The sequence below is a fragment of the Triturus cristatus genome, chromosome 7 (assembly GCF_964204655.1).
Source record: "Triturus cristatus chromosome 7, aTriCri1.1, whole genome shotgun sequence".
NCBI classification, from domain to species: Eukaryota; Metazoa; Chordata; class Amphibia; order Caudata; family Salamandridae; genus Triturus; species Triturus cristatus.
In genome coordinates this window covers 1,086,536,416-1,086,552,023 of record NC_140590.1, presented here as the reverse complement: position 1 = coordinate 1,086,552,023, position 15,608 = coordinate 1,086,536,416, and the positions used below count along the sequence as shown (strand labels likewise).

General features: G+C 45.0%; 1 protein-coding gene across 1 annotated transcript in view; it reads left to right on the top strand.

The window, feature by feature from the left end:
• The window catches only part of LOC146811137 (uncharacterized), a 289,135-nt gene that overhangs the window by 46,969 nt on the left and 226,558 nt on the right, over positions 1–15,608 (top strand). Inside the window, exon 3 of the mRNA XM_085618205.1 lies at positions 8,985–9,086. Coding sequence (XP_085474331.1) covers positions 8,985–9,086 — 102 coding nt within the window. The remainder of the gene's footprint in view (positions 1–8,984; positions 9,087–15,608) is intronic.

The following is a 15,608-nucleotide window of genomic DNA, read 5'->3' as shown; positions in this document are numbered from 1 at the left end:
TTGAAAAACCTTAGAAATTCACTGAAAAATACTGAGGTTTCAGGGATGTTATAGTGAGGGATTAGCATTTTAAAAACCTTAGAAATTAACTGAAAAAACATAGGTTTCAGGGACGATATAGTTAGAAATTAGCATTTAAAAAACCTTAGAAATTCACTGAAAAACCACAGGTTTCAGGGACGTTATAGTTAGTTGGACATTTACTCGTACAAAACCGGAGAAATTCGGACGTTATAGTTAGTTGAGCTAACCATATCTCGTGCCCCAGCAATGCACTGCTGGTGATGTCACTTATTACATCACTCATGACATGGTCAGTGACATCGTAAATGTTAGTTGACATACATATTTTTTCACCTTATAAGAAAAAAATATCATTGGTTGATAATTCATCATGAAAATAAAGAAAGGACTTGTACAAGGGTGTATATCTTGAACGTTACCGTGTCGGCCATTTTAACACTTACCTACAGAATATTGCTGGTATGGCATCTTTCCCTAATCACTGGAGAGTAAACTGCTGTTCAAAATATATTTAGAGCGTTCCTGATATGGCAAGTTGGAAATTCATTATTTTAGGACATAATTCAACAATTAAAGGTCATATGGACATTAAACCCAAATACAACGTTGCGCCACTTAAACATTGGTATTAAATCAGTACACAAAATCGTGCCCTGTATGGGCCTCTTTCACCAATAGTTGACACTCACATCAATCAAATAAGATTATGTTTACCATCCCTATTATAATAAAGAGACGATTCATTGGCCTAAGGAAATAATACATTTTACGAGAACTGAGGCACCTGTTATGCTGAGAGCGGCAAACTTCAGGCAGTACACATTATATATATATAAATTCAAAACGACTGCTCCAGTGTACAAAAGCAGACTCCAGCACACTCGAGATAGCTTACAAACATATTTATTCTCAAGCCACGATACTATATATATACAGTCTAACATAATTAATAAAACTATGTTATGTACATGATATTCATTTTTAAAGTTTTACATTTATAACTATGGAAACATTTATCTATATATATATATATATGTGTGTGTGTGTGTGTGTGTGAGTGTGCCTATACATACCTGTTGCAAATATATATGTATATATATATGCAAAAAAGAAGTAGAGAAATAGGGGTAGTTCCCAAGTTTAGGTGGAGGGCAGCTCCTATATAGAGCACCAGAGACACCCTAAAGTTGCTCACTTAAAATGTCTGTTTGTCTAGAAACTTTTTTAACCATAGGATTAGGACAGTGCCATCCACTCCAAGCTAGAAAGGGACAAAGTGTTTCGCCATTTATGCAGCAAAGTTTTTAAGTATAGGATTAGAAAGTATCATCCATGCCGAACTGTAAAAAGACAAAAGCCTTTTACCACCCCAGGCGTGGTACGGAAGCTTTGGATTGATAAAATAGCATCCAAGCTAACCTGGTATGAATAAAAGCAATCCCTGACACATGTTCCACTGTCAGTACAGCCCTTTGGAAAGGTTTAGCTTTGTCCAGACACAATTTAAAATCAATGAAATAATGTACAATTCATAATGAATTGTTAATTATTTAATAATTAATTAGCATCCCGCCCTAGACCCCTACAAACCTAGCAGCCCGCAACTAAACTATAAGTAAAACAATAAAGTATTGCCTATTTTCCATATTGAAAATTCAATAAATAATTAATTTACAAATAAAAATGCATATCTAGGTAAATTATTACTTGGTGAACTTCCCACCATTGCCACTACAAACCTAGCAACCCACAACTGAAATAGAAGTGAAATTAATCAGTATTCCATAATTTACATAAATAGAATTCAATTATTCATGATTTATGAGTAATACATTGTTAATTCATTATTACTTAATTAACTTAATAAATCAGAACCCAAATGAGAAGAATTAGGTGCACTTGTTTACAAAGATTCATAGATTGTCTAGCACGCTGAAACATATCAGAGAAGTCAAGGTTTATGGGAACATTCTTGCTTTGTGGATTCAACTTTAGTGGTCACAGATCAACATACCAGAGAATAGAGAGATGTATTTAAATGAGTCCCATCTGATTCCTGACTCTACAGAAATGCATGTGACAATAAGGGACAGAAGCCTCTAGATCTATGACAGCATTGTTTATAGGTGGGAACAGAAATGCTCTTTCAGGATTATTTTAGGGGAAAACACCTAAAAAGTAGTTTGTAGGAATTCGCCTTCTTATTAATAAGATTTTGTTTGATTTCCCGGTCATGATAAACTTTTTTTTGCAGTCTGAATCATTCAGTATCTTCTCTTACATCATGAATGTTGAAAAAGGTTCAGGATCATTCTGTCAGGTTCAGACTTAGATTCTCATTTAGAGGCACATTTATTACATTTTGACACAATACAGAGCAGTAACCAATGCTGCTGAGCTGCATTGTGGAAATGGGAAAGGCAAAAACAGAATCAGATCTTTCCAGCACCATAGTGCTAAGGTGCGTGTGTTTCTTCAGGCATTTGTTTTGTACTTGAAGGGGATGGCTCCAGAACAATATTATGCTTTAATACTTTTTCCTCCTATCCAGCACACAAGCAAAGTTCTAAAAGTATTGAGAAAGAAAACCTTTCTTATACCTTTCACCTGCCTTTAAGATTCATACATTTCTGGCTCCAAACCTGTTCTAACAGTGTAAGTAAATATGGATTTGTGTCAAAACTCATAGGTGGCTGAATGGAAATGCACATGTACCACCCATGGAAGACCCTCTTGATGGAAAGTAGCATAATGTAGCTTTATAGTGCTAATTTGTGATACTTTATCCACATTTCAAACACAAGTTCGGATTTCATGGTGGTCTTGGGCATCAAAAACTAGTAGCAGAGCGCGTGACCAAGATGGTCCCTCCGTCAATTATCCTGTTCTTCATCCTGTCATCTATGCACGGTATCTTGCAGATGAGTCATCGTGGGGACGATTGACGCTTTCCGGGCCAAAATCGCCCGTCGGGGACCGGAGTTGTGGACGATGGCGGATTGAGGCCTACATCCGAGGGATGCCAGGGGCTCGCGTTGGCAGGATGCCCGGCCTCTAATTGAACAACAGCGGGCCAGCGGGGTGTGAACGAGCGGATGGTGACCGTCGCACTTTCACTTTCACTTTCTAGCCTTGTGCTGGATCCAGCCTGAGAGCGCATCCGGAGGCTTCGCGGATACCTGGAGGACTCGTGCCAGCCTTGGTCGTTGAGTGACGGTCCGGCCTGTCTCGGCTAACTGGGTGAGGGACATTTCTCCGGAATTGTCTCACTCGAGCCTGCAATGTCGGCCAAAGCGGAGGCTGACAAGCCGAAACTCAAGACAACCAGGCGGGGAGGGTATACCCAGTCCAACAATATGGATCGCTATGCCCAGCAGAAGGGGTCCCCTGGTGGATCGGGACAATCGTTGGAAGTACAGAAAGCTGACCCGGCCACGGAGCTGTCGTTGCAGGATGTTATGGGGGCTATAGAGGGGATGCAAACATCGATCGGGCGACAGTTTGATGCCTTGGCACAAAAAGTGGATACTATTTTGGTCGATGTTAACTTGATCCGTGCGGATTTGGCAAAAACCAATGAGCGGGTCAAGTCCCTGGATCTCAAGACTACGGGCCTTGCGGATGATGTATTGGGACTACAAGCGGAGGTCGAGAAGCTGCGGGCTGCTAGTGATCTCTCTGCCCGTCGGCTGGAGGAATTTGAAGGCCGGGCCAGGCACAACAACGTGCGCATTACTGGAGTCCCGGAATCCTCGGAGGAGTGCTCAGGGGACCTCCTTGTCGAAGACTTGATTGTGAACCATCTTGGGCCTAAGCGCCTTGGAAAGTTTTTTGCAGTAGAACGTGCTCACAGGGTACCTGGTGGGAGGCCTAAGGTGGGAGCTCCCCCAAGGCCGATTGTCGCCCGAATTTTTCATTTTCGGGATCGTGACGCTATCCTGCAAGCATCGAGGGTGACGGGCCCGGTTCCTTTTCAGAATGCCTCTGTGAACTTTTATCCTGACTTCACCCAGATGGTGCAAAAGCAAAGGCAGTCTTTCCTGGGGGTAAAGAGGCGCCTTCGGGAGATGGATTTAAAATACGCTATGCTTTTCCCTGCCAGACTGCGTGTGGTGTATGAGAATCGGACTTTCTTCTTCGACTCGCCTGAAATGGCCGGAGAGTGGTTGGACGCTCTGCCACGGAGGCGGACCAGCGGGGACTGTAACACGGGAAGGAACAGTGCCCGGGCTGAGCAGGAGTGATGCCCCGTGTGTTGAGTCCATTTATTTTTCCCCCGGACAATGACTTGTGGCTAACTGCAGTAATGAGGGGGTGGCGGAGGGCCGTTAGGAGTTCTTTCCTCCCTTGGGGTTCTTTTTGTAGATTTGTTTTTGATAGGGCGACAGGCACACTGCAAGTTGGGGGGGCTTTGTAAGCTGACGCAGGGGTGCAGGGAGGGGGGTGGACATGGGGTGTTGGGGTGGTTGTTGGGGGGGTTTTTCTTGCAAGGCGTAGTAATTGTTGTCAGGATGGTTTGGGGGTGGCTTTTCGGGGGGGGTGAAGGTCTCTTGGTGTTTGGGGATGGGGGGTAGGGGCCTCAATATTCTTAGCTGGAACGTTAATGGCTTGGGTGATCGGATTAAGCGGGGGATCGTCTTACAATTCCTGAAAAGGGCCTCGCCTGACGTTGCCCTATTGCAGGAAACACACCTTATAGGCAATATGTGCTATGCACTCAATAGAAAGGGCTACAAATTAATTGCCCACTCGGGCTTCACATCGGGCTCCAGAGGAGCGGGCATACTTGTGCGGGCCTCACTGCCACTGGAGGTTGATTCCACCATTGTTGACGATAGGGGGCGGTTTGTAGCTGTGGCGGGGAGGTGGGAGGGTAGAAAATTGGTATTGGTTTCTGTATATGTTCCTCCGGCCCTGCAGGCCTCCACGTTTGCGGATCTGGGCAGAGCCTTGTTGGAACTCCCCGAGGGACTGTTGGTGGTGGGAGGAGATTTCAATGCTGTTGGTTCTGGGCTGCTCGATAGGCACCCGCCCAGGGATACCGGGGGGGCTAAGAAGTGGCTTCCTGACTTCATGGACACTTTTGGCTTTGTGGACTGCTGGAGGCTCCTGCACCCTGCTCAGTGTCAGTATACCTTTCATTCCGGGGTGCATGGGAGTCTTTCCCAGATTGATTATGTGCTCACCCTGGCTGCGAATGCCTCGCTAGTTTCTGAGGCTCGACATATGGCACGCGGCATATCTGACCACTCCCCGGTGTGGGTCCGTTTTGATATTGGCCGGGTGGGAGGGGGTAGGGTTGCTCCTATTAACCCCTGGTACTTTCGTTACCCCAAGACGCGCAGGGCACTGCTGAAGGCAGTTGATCACTATTTCCAGGACAATCAGGATTCGGTGGATTCGGCGGTGTCTCTATGGGAGGCGTTTAAGACCGTTTTGAGAGGGGAGTCCCTCTCACTGGTGGTGGCCGCCAAGCGACGGACGGACGCTGAGGTGGTGCAGATTGAGGATGAGATTGCGGCTTTAGAAAAGACCCTAGAGGAGGGGGTGGAAGCGGACACGCTGCATAATCTGAGTTTGAAGCAGTCGGAGTACAGGGATTTGGTAGAGAATGCTGCCAAGACCCTTAGCAGGGAGCAGCAGGGCCGTCTGTATGATGTTGGGGACAAGGCCGGGAAACTGCTAGCTTGGTTGGACAAAAAAGAGCGGGTCAATAGAGTGGTGCCAGAGTTAACGACGGAGGAGGGAGCGATTGTTACTGACCCCGACGGTATCGTCCAATGTTTCTCGGATTATTTCCGCGTAGTGTACACTTCGGTTTCGGACAGGCCGACTGCGGACTCGTGTGACCTTTTGCGTGATATTGCTCTGCCCTGCCTCTCTGACGTAGATAGGGACGACCTGGATGGTGATATAACGGTTGATGAAGTGGCGGGGGCCATTCGGGCGTTGAACTCGGGTAAGGCCTCCGGTCCAAATGGCTTGCCTATCGAATTGTACAAGCTTTGTCCGGATAAGATCGCCCCTCACCTGCGCGCCATGTTCGTGGAGGCGCGGGGGAACGGATATCTGCCGCTTGATCAACGACTGGCAACCATAGTGGCGATACATAAGGACGGTAAGCCTCGGGACAAATGTAGTTCCTATCGGCCGATATCGCTTCTTAACGCTGAGCCGAAAATCCTCGCTAAGGTCCTGGCGAACCGCTTGGTCCGAGTGCTTGAAGACTTGATCCACCCGGACCAATCGGGCTTCATTCCTCATCGTAACACTGCTTTGAATCTTAGGCGCCTCCACGGTGTGATCGCTAGGGTGGACACGCTGCGGGAGCCGGCTATTGTGGCGTCACTTGATGCCACGATGGCGTTCGACACGGTGGAGTGGGCATATCTGTGGGCGGTACTAGCTAAGTTTGGCTTTGGACCCGGATTTGTTGACTGGGTGAGGTTGCTTTATGAGAGTCCCCTTGCTAGTGTTGTGGTAAACGGGAGGGCTTCCAGGCCGTTCAAGCTTGGGAGAGGCACCCGGCAGGGGTGCCCCCTATCGCCTTTGTTGTTCGCCCTTGCTCTTGAGCCGCTTGCAGCGTGGATAAGATGGCACCCGAGTATACGTCGCCCGACTATGAGGATCGTATCTCACTTTACGCCGACGACATCCTATTATACCTTGCCTCGCCCCAGAAGTCTCTCATAGTGGTTTGCGATGTTTTGACTTCCTTTGGTAGGAACTCGGGCCTTGTTATCAACTGGGGTAAGTCGTATCTCTATGTACTGTGTGGCGACGTTCCACCTGTCCCCCGAAACTGTTCGATCCAGATCGCCCAGCGGGGCTTCCGATATCTTGGGATTTACATCTCCACTGACCCCATCCTGCAATATGAGAAGAATCTGCTCCCCCCTTTGGCGCGTCTGCGGCGGGATGCGGCGGGATGGCGGAGGCTGCCGCTCTCTCTCCTCGGACGCGCCGCACTTTTTAAAATGATGTCTCTTCCCCGTTTTCTGTATGCATTGCAGAATACTCTTGACTGGGTCCCGACTAGTTATTTTAGAGAGGTCGAGAGCCTCCAACGCTCGCTATTGTGGGATGGGCGACCACGTATAGCGATCGTTAAGTTGACGCTTCCGTGGTACGATGGTGGTATTGCGCTTCCGGACATTCGCAGATACTACTGGGCTACCCAGCTATGCGCGATTAATCATGGCGTCTATGGCTCGGCGTCGAGCCCCGGTTTCGCTATGGATCAGTGGCTACTGCGCGGCGGTAATTACCACAGGGCCTTGTACACGACGTCGTTGGACTTGTCTCTTACGGGGCCCACTGGGGTGGCGGTGCGGGTGTGGAAGTTGGCGACGGACTCCCTGGGTTGGAAGGGCAGACTTACCCTTGCTACCCCGCTATTTGACTCGGATATCCTGGGGAAGCTTTGGCATACAAAAGGGTTTGAGAAATGGGACTAGATCGGCATCTCAAGGGTGGGAGACTTGCTGGCTCGGGGCGAGGTGAAGTCCTTTGAGGAGCTGCAGAAGGAGTATGAGTTGGGGAACACTGAGTTTTTCCGCTATGCCCAGGTGCGTCACGCCTTGCGATCGGTCCTTGTAGAAGGTGAGAAGGTGCCTGCGTCCTCTCCATTGGAGGACCGAATTCTGGATGGCCATATGCCGGAGAGCACGATCTCTCTCATCTATAAGAAGCTGATTAATGTCCGGGCTGACCTTCTTCGTGGGTTGCGGGATCAATGGACTAAGGACGGCCTCGAACTGGATGATGAGGACTGGCAATATGCAGTTTCCTCTCCTAAGGAGGTTGCGATTCCGTCGCGTCTGCGGCTGGTCCAGCTCAAAATACTACATCGAGTCTACGTGACAGGTCCTAGGCTGGTCCATATGGGTTTTTCGGAGGAGGGTCTATGTAAGCGGGGCTGTGGCATGGTGGGCACCTTCCTCCATATTATCTGGGAATGCGGCGTGATTGTGGAGTTTTGGAAGCGAGTGCATGCAGTGATGGGGGAGGTGACGGGCATTGTCATGCAACCGGAGGCGCTGTGTTGTCTCTTGAACGTCTGGGGTCCTACCGATCTTGATGACGCACAGACTCAGTGGGTTGCCCTGGGGAACATGGTGGCCAAGCGGGATGTTGCGCGTCTGTGGGGCTCGGCAGTGCTTCCCGCGCTGGCAGCGTGGAAGGAAAATATGGACTGGTGCATGCTCAGGGAAAAGACGGTGTATTGTGCTAGAGGGCGCCCGCGGAAATGGCATGCAGTATGGGGGCGATGGAATCACTATAGAGGGGACATATGTCTGCCCCCTGACCTGGATCAGCCAGAGGAGCAGCTCTCCCCTTGACATTCTTTCCGGCTATATGCGTATTGTGGATGATTGATTGCCTATTGTGGGTCTCTGCTTTCCCCCTCTCTCCCTTCATTATAGTATTGTTTCTGGTAGACGAATGGGACGGACTTCCCCTGATGAGCACCCCTCATGTGCACTCGAAGCTTAACGCCTTGCAAGGGTTTGGTTTGTGTTGGTGTTTCTTTAAAATTGAACCTTTTATTTGATTCTCCTGTTTGTTCAGTGTGAATGCATTTCTATGTTGCTTCACCTATGCTGCCGAACCTCGGGCTGTCGGCTGAATAGCTGTGTTCCGGATAAACTGAATAAAGGTTTTAAAAAAAAAACAAAAACAAAAAAAAACTAGTAGCAAACCTAACATGCAGGAATCAAAATCTGTGCTCATCAGAGAAACGATTTTTATTTTTTCCAGAAGCAAAAAACGCTTTGGGTAGCTGTTTCTGAAATAAAAAAAAAACACATAAAGAGAGTTATCTAAACATGAAGCCCATGTAGTATGCATTTAGAATAAAAGGTACCAATAATGTTGCAAACAAAGGTTATTGAACAGAAGAACTTTTTCATATAATGTTTGGAGATTCTTACCACGTTGTTTCTTCAACTCTTTTGTAGTTAGACAAGACCCTCCCAGATTTATCGGAAAAGTTTGGCAGACTTGGCTGTTCACTTCAGAAGCAAGTAAGATTGTCAAAGATACATCCAACGCTGAAAGAAGTAAGTAACTTGTTTATTCGAGTACAGTTTCCCAGCCCTCTGTCACGGTCAGTCACCAACGTTCTATCTTAGCCTCCAGCCCAGGTCGAACCACATGGGAAAGAGAGGAGGGGGATAGGCAGTGTAATGTCCAGATGTGGTGGAAAGACCATCATGGAAAATTATTGCAATTGCTACAAAAATCCTTCCTGATATTGATACTTGTGTTGCTACAAATTGCTTTATTAATGTATCCAATTTTCTTCCCTCAGCTGTACAACGTTGCATCATGAAAATTATGTATTGTCCATATTTTCTTAAAAATAATGTGGATAACATTTCTGATTTACATTGGCTACACTCCATGTTTTGATTTGCACCTTTAACTAATTTATTAAAAGAAACTGATTTACAGTCTGGTAATATTAAATACAGAAATCTTTCAGTGTCTACATTAGTGGAACATGTATACATGCAATTTTCACAATGATGTTCCCATTTGTAAGAAAGGCCAAAAATATTTTCTATTTCTACACCTTCATTTTCAAAAATGGTAATCATATACATTAAAAATTCCTGAGCATCTTGTTGGATATTTTGTGTAAATTGTGTAGAACCAGAACACCTATCCAAAAGATTACGAACATTTGAAACAGATTGTATTTTACTTATATCTGTTGTCAATTTTTCAAAAACAGAATGCAACAGAGAACAAAATCTTTGTTGCCGATTCTGCATAATTTGTTCTTGCAAACTTTCAAGATAAAAAACAACATTGACCACTACATTAGCATAGCAGTTGACACCTGAACTATTCTCAAACTGATAACCAACAACCTCTTCAACAGTGTCCAATTTCTTTTTACTTGCAATCACAACATTATCTTTTTCTATTCCCTTCTCAACACCTTCAGAACAGATACTCTCAAACCTTCTTTTTCGACCAACCACACGCTTTTCAAATACAGGATATTGACCTAAATTTGGAGCATACACCCTTCTTAACCTATTATACTCTTTTACACAGTTTGCATCTGCAGTAACCTTTGTCTCATCAAAATCAATCAAAAACAAACCAGATAATGTTCTGACTCGCGACAAAGCAACATATGCCATACCCTCTTTAAATACGGTAGATCCAATGTTCACCAATGCACTGTTTACACTTAATCCTTGAGATTTATGAATAGTCACTGCATATGCCAGAGAAAAAGGAAATTGTTTCCTACGGACATATAAATCTTTAACAAGCAAAAAACGAACTGAACAGCAACCAATTTCTTTAACTTCTTCAATCTGATCAAACTTAATTTTTAAAAATTCAATTCCTTCTTTTTTCTGATAATTAACAAAATCTACCACTTTACCCTTTGCGCCATTAACTAACCCTTTTTCTGCATCCAAATTTCGCCTTAAAATTACCCGACAGTTTACACACGCATACAGTGTCTTTTCTAAACCAGCTGTTTTAGATATTTTTTTTTCTAAAGAATCCAGTTTTGTTTTCAACTTTCCCGTCAAAATAATAGTGATTCCTTTATGCTCTATTTTATAGATGGCTTCCATTTTTATAATTTCTTCATTTTCCAGTTTCAATAGTTCTTCGTTGAATATGGAACACTCGCGCAGTGTTGGCATTAAACAGATCCTTGATTTATTTTCAGCAATTTTCATGTACACTTTTGCAGGAACTAGATTTTCATTTGGAAAGACATTGCAAAGTAATAAACTTTCCAAGGCTTGTTTGCCATGTTTTGTAAGAATTCCAATTCTTATATCTTGAAGAATACTTCCATATTCAGCATCATTTGCCTGTCGCATATTTGTTGTCAGTTCTTTGTATTCAAAATTAGTCCACATGTTCACATTGCCAACACTACCAAGAGACTTTCTGGTATCTTCATGTGCAAGTGTTTTAATACCGGTTGTCCTTTTACCGGAGTCAGTTGCAATAGATCTCCAAAAACTATGACGTGTTTTCCTCCAAATAACATGTCATACTCTGTTTTAAGAATTTGTTGCATTCTTAAATGCACAAAGGCAAGCATCAAGTTTGAGACCATGCTCACCTCATCAATAATGAGAAGTTTCATGTTCTTCAAGACTCTTGAAACTTCACAACAAGCTTCCCCAGATAGCTTGTGGTATTCCAATGTGTTCTCATGCTCTACTGGTAGCATTAGTAAACAATGTAAAGTAATTCCTTTAACCTCTTCAATGCCCATGACGAGCTGGTCTCGTCATGGGCCGCGGTTGCGCTGTGCCCATGACGAGACCAGCTCGTCATAAACCCCGCCCGCTAATGCAATGGCCGGCACAGGGCGGGGAAAGGGGCGGGCACTGAAGGGGTTAATGTTATGTGCTGCCAACCCAGTTGGAGCAGTGACAACACAAGACAAATGTGACTCAGTTGTTTTCTGCAGATAACTTGTAATTACTTTAATTAAGAAACTTTTTCCTGTTCCAACTTGACCACTCACATACATTCGGATAGGTTAAAATGATGTACATGAGCACCCTTTCTTTTCATGAAGTAATCCATGGTCAATGTGCTCTTTCACTTGTTGATATATTTGTTTCTGTTCAACATTTAGTTGTCCTTCCAAGTTTCCTAACTGTATTACATCTTATTGAGCTTGATACATTGCTGTTTCCACCTCATTCATGGCAGTTGCTGCTTCATTTTCAACAATTGGTTGTCCTAGTGGATCTTGACTCAATGCAGCAGAACTTTGATTGTCTTGAGAACTGTCTCTAGCAATCTCAGCTGCAATTGTAGCTTCTTGATCAATTTCATCATTCAACATTTTCACATAATTTGCAAAAGCACTGCATTATATGCTATCTTTACAAGCATTAAATGAATCTTCATAGCTCTGAAAGTAATTCCAGTTCTGAACGCCATGGTTTGAACATTTGCAAAAGGGATAAATAGCAAAATTCCCTTTTATCAGCAGTGTCGCAACTCAGTTTCCTGTGATTAACTACATTTACTTTCCTTTGTTTCACCAGACATCCTTCGGAACCAATCACTGCATATTTTCCATCATTGATTTTCTCTGTATTATTCCGTTTAAAAGTGTAGTTTTGCAGCACTTCATAGAGACACATGTTCTCAAGATGATGACTTCTGTTTGGGTAATATGTTGCCAACATATTTGTTTTCAAAATATTTGTACTTTCTGGTTCTTTTTCTGCTAAATATTCAATTTCTTGAACAGATTTCAGTACCCGATTTCGCATTCTTGCAAGACTTAGACTCACCCAAATGATTCTTCTACTTTTGGAATATAGACTTGCAGATGATAACCGATCTGAACATTCATATGCTCCAATTTCACGATGCGATTACATCTTCAAACTGAAACTGTATAATTTTTTACTTAGTCTTCTCGTGAGAAATCTCTTCCGACATTTCTTTCAATTCTGTCTTTTCTGATTTAATAATGTAGGATGTTACATATCGTGCAACAGCAATGGAATTGTCCGCAACATACTGAATTTCCATGTTAGCATTCCACATGGACAAAATAACTGGATTTTAGTCATTTATGTATTTTGATTCTTCACTTCTTTTTAAGTTGTAGGTATTTTTCGGAGACTTTCTGGTGATGGTATGTCGCATAGCTGACATAAAACTGTTCACTCTTCCTTTGGATAATACAGGACGTGGAAATCCAAAACGACATTTGGTATAGAACTTATCCATTGACTTGTACTTTCGTCTACAGTATTTTCCACATTGATGGCTTTGGAATCGTAAGACTTGTTGTTTTAAGATGTTATGTTCTTTGATATTGGGTACAGCACATGTTACATAATCTTCAATGAAAGACAAAACAGTTTCATGTGAATCTATTCCAAATTTGGGGGGGTCCTTGATCCATAACAACATATGTATATGAGGAGCACCTCTTGCTTGATACTCCTTTCTCCAAAATAAATCCACAACTTCTCCAAGCGGAGGATTCTTTTTATTGCAAATGAAAGACATCATAGCTTCGAATCTATGATTGAAATATCTGCATACAGTAACAGGGTTCAATGAGCACAATTCTCCAGGTGTCTTGTATTCAATATTTTGTATATTGGAATATGCCTCTCGAAGAAATGCAAGTAAATCATCCCAAGCATACTCAGCACAGCTTAGTGTAACAAACCATGTATGAGTTCCCAAGTTACGTAGCATACATTTCAGTTCTCCATGACGACGGTACCAATATTCATTAGTCCCACGCTGACATGTCATCAGATTAATCAACTGACAGCCTCATGCATCAAGCCAAAATCCAGTCGGTAAAATACCGATTCCTTATTAGCTCCCGGTAGCGAGTCCCAAATACCCAATCCCAATGCATCAACCCAAAACGTGAGGAAATAACGAATCGCTAAAGAAATATCCGCTAAAATACCGAATCGGTAATACCAAATGCTAAGTTACCGAATCGCTAAATACCGAATTAGCAATTACCGAAATCACTATTAGCTCCCGGAAAGTGCCAATAGCAAATAACGAATCGCACCCCAATGCAACAAAACTCGTTAATAACGAAAATCCCAAAAATCGCTATTTTGCAAGAGCTAAATAAGGGGAATCAAAACCTGGAGGTAAAGTTAAAAAAAAAAAAAAAAGATGATGCAAACATTTTTCCAACATGTGCTAATGATTGAGGCAATCACTAAACCCTTAAATGTGGCCCAGGAGACCCTGTTGGCTCCCACAAAATGGCTGCCCTCTACGTGCTTGCAAGGAGGATGCGGATCAATGCAGCAGGACAGCGCAGGAGAAGGGTCCAGGAGCGAGTTTTCAGACTGCGCATAACCTTGCTCGGGCAGAATGAGGACGAGGTGTACCAGAAGTATCGCCTCAATCGCGCTATGATCATGCGCCTGATTGCAGACCTGGAACCATTACTGCAGCACCAGACACACCGGACAAATGCAATCCCTGCGCACGTTCAGGTCCTATGCAACCTGCACCTACTGGCCTCAGGGAGTTTCCAGGGGGTAATTGCGGTGGCCGGAGGAGTTTCGCAAAGCGCACTGTCACGCTTCTTCAAGAAATTCCTGGATGCCATGCTGACAATGCTCCACACACACATCAGCTTCCCCACAACCCCACAGCAGTTGGACCGCACCAAACAGGCTTTCTACCAGGTGGCACAATTTCCACATGTGATTGGATGCATTGACTGCACGCATATCCCCATATGTCCTCCGGCAGCAAATGAGTACCTATTCCGGAACCGCAAGTCATACCACTCGATCAACGTGCAGGTTGTGTGCGATGCCAACAACATCATAACGAACCTAGTGGCACAATTCCCAGGGAGCACACACGACTCATACATCTTCCGCAACAGTGGAATGCACAGGCGACTAATGAATGGGAATTTGGAGAGGGACTCCTGCTAGGTACGTAGAAATACGCTTCCCCACACCAACACCACACATGTATGTACATCACCTATGCTAAGTCTATGCTTCTATCTTCTAGGTGACAGTGCTTACGCCCTGCGGGAATACATACTCACCCCATACCTAAATCCAGCAACCCCGCAGGAACATCGCTACAACGCTGCACACATCAGCACGAGGAATGTGATAGAGCGGACTTTTGGGATTCTCAAGAGCCGCTTCCGTATCCTCCACAAGACTGGCGGCGCCATGCTATACCAACCAGAAACATGCTGTCGGATAATTGCTGTATGTGCAATGCTGCACAACATTGCCACCAGAAGGGGGATACCCATGGAGGTGGACAGGGATGACGACCACCGGGCTGACCAACCACCCGCCCAACAACGACAAGTACACATCCCAAACACAGCAGAGGGCCATAGGAGGCGGACATACATAATGCAAAATCATTTTTGACCCTGGGTAAAATGAGACATTACAAGTTGGTTTGGGGTGCAACTGTTTAATGCACAGTAGCACTGAGGATTGTGCAACAAAACTAGCATTGTAAATCATGCTCCAATTGCATCATTGTAAATAAAAGGTGCCTTAAAGTCACGCCTGTGCATACACAGTGATTGGATGGCCATGGTTGCCCCACCATGGTCCTGCATGCATGTCCAACTGTCTAGTGGCGCTTCCCACGTACCCCAAGCCTCCGCACAGGTGTATCCAAAGCCTCACCACGGCCTGTCCCCGCGGAGGCACGCGAACTGCGGCGCCTGGTGCTGGCCTCTGCCTGTGACACGCTGCTGACACTGGAGGCAGCCTCACTTGTGTCATCCCCTCCCAATGCAGCAGCACTGCATGTGCTGCTCTGAAGGTGTTCCACAGCAGTGGTGATGTGTCCTAGTGATTTTGCGACATCCCCGCAGAAGTGCCCAAGGTCCACCAGCAGGGCGACTGAGCGGCGTGCCAACACAGCAGTGCTGTTGCTGTGCCGTGTGATGGCCTTGGTAGCGGCGGCGGAACGCAACATTTGCTGCCGGTGACTCCTCTTCTGGCACTCATGGCCCTCCCTCGTGGCACGGGTGAGCTCATGTACCTCCTCCTTGAGCTGAGCATTGCCCTCTGCAACCGCTG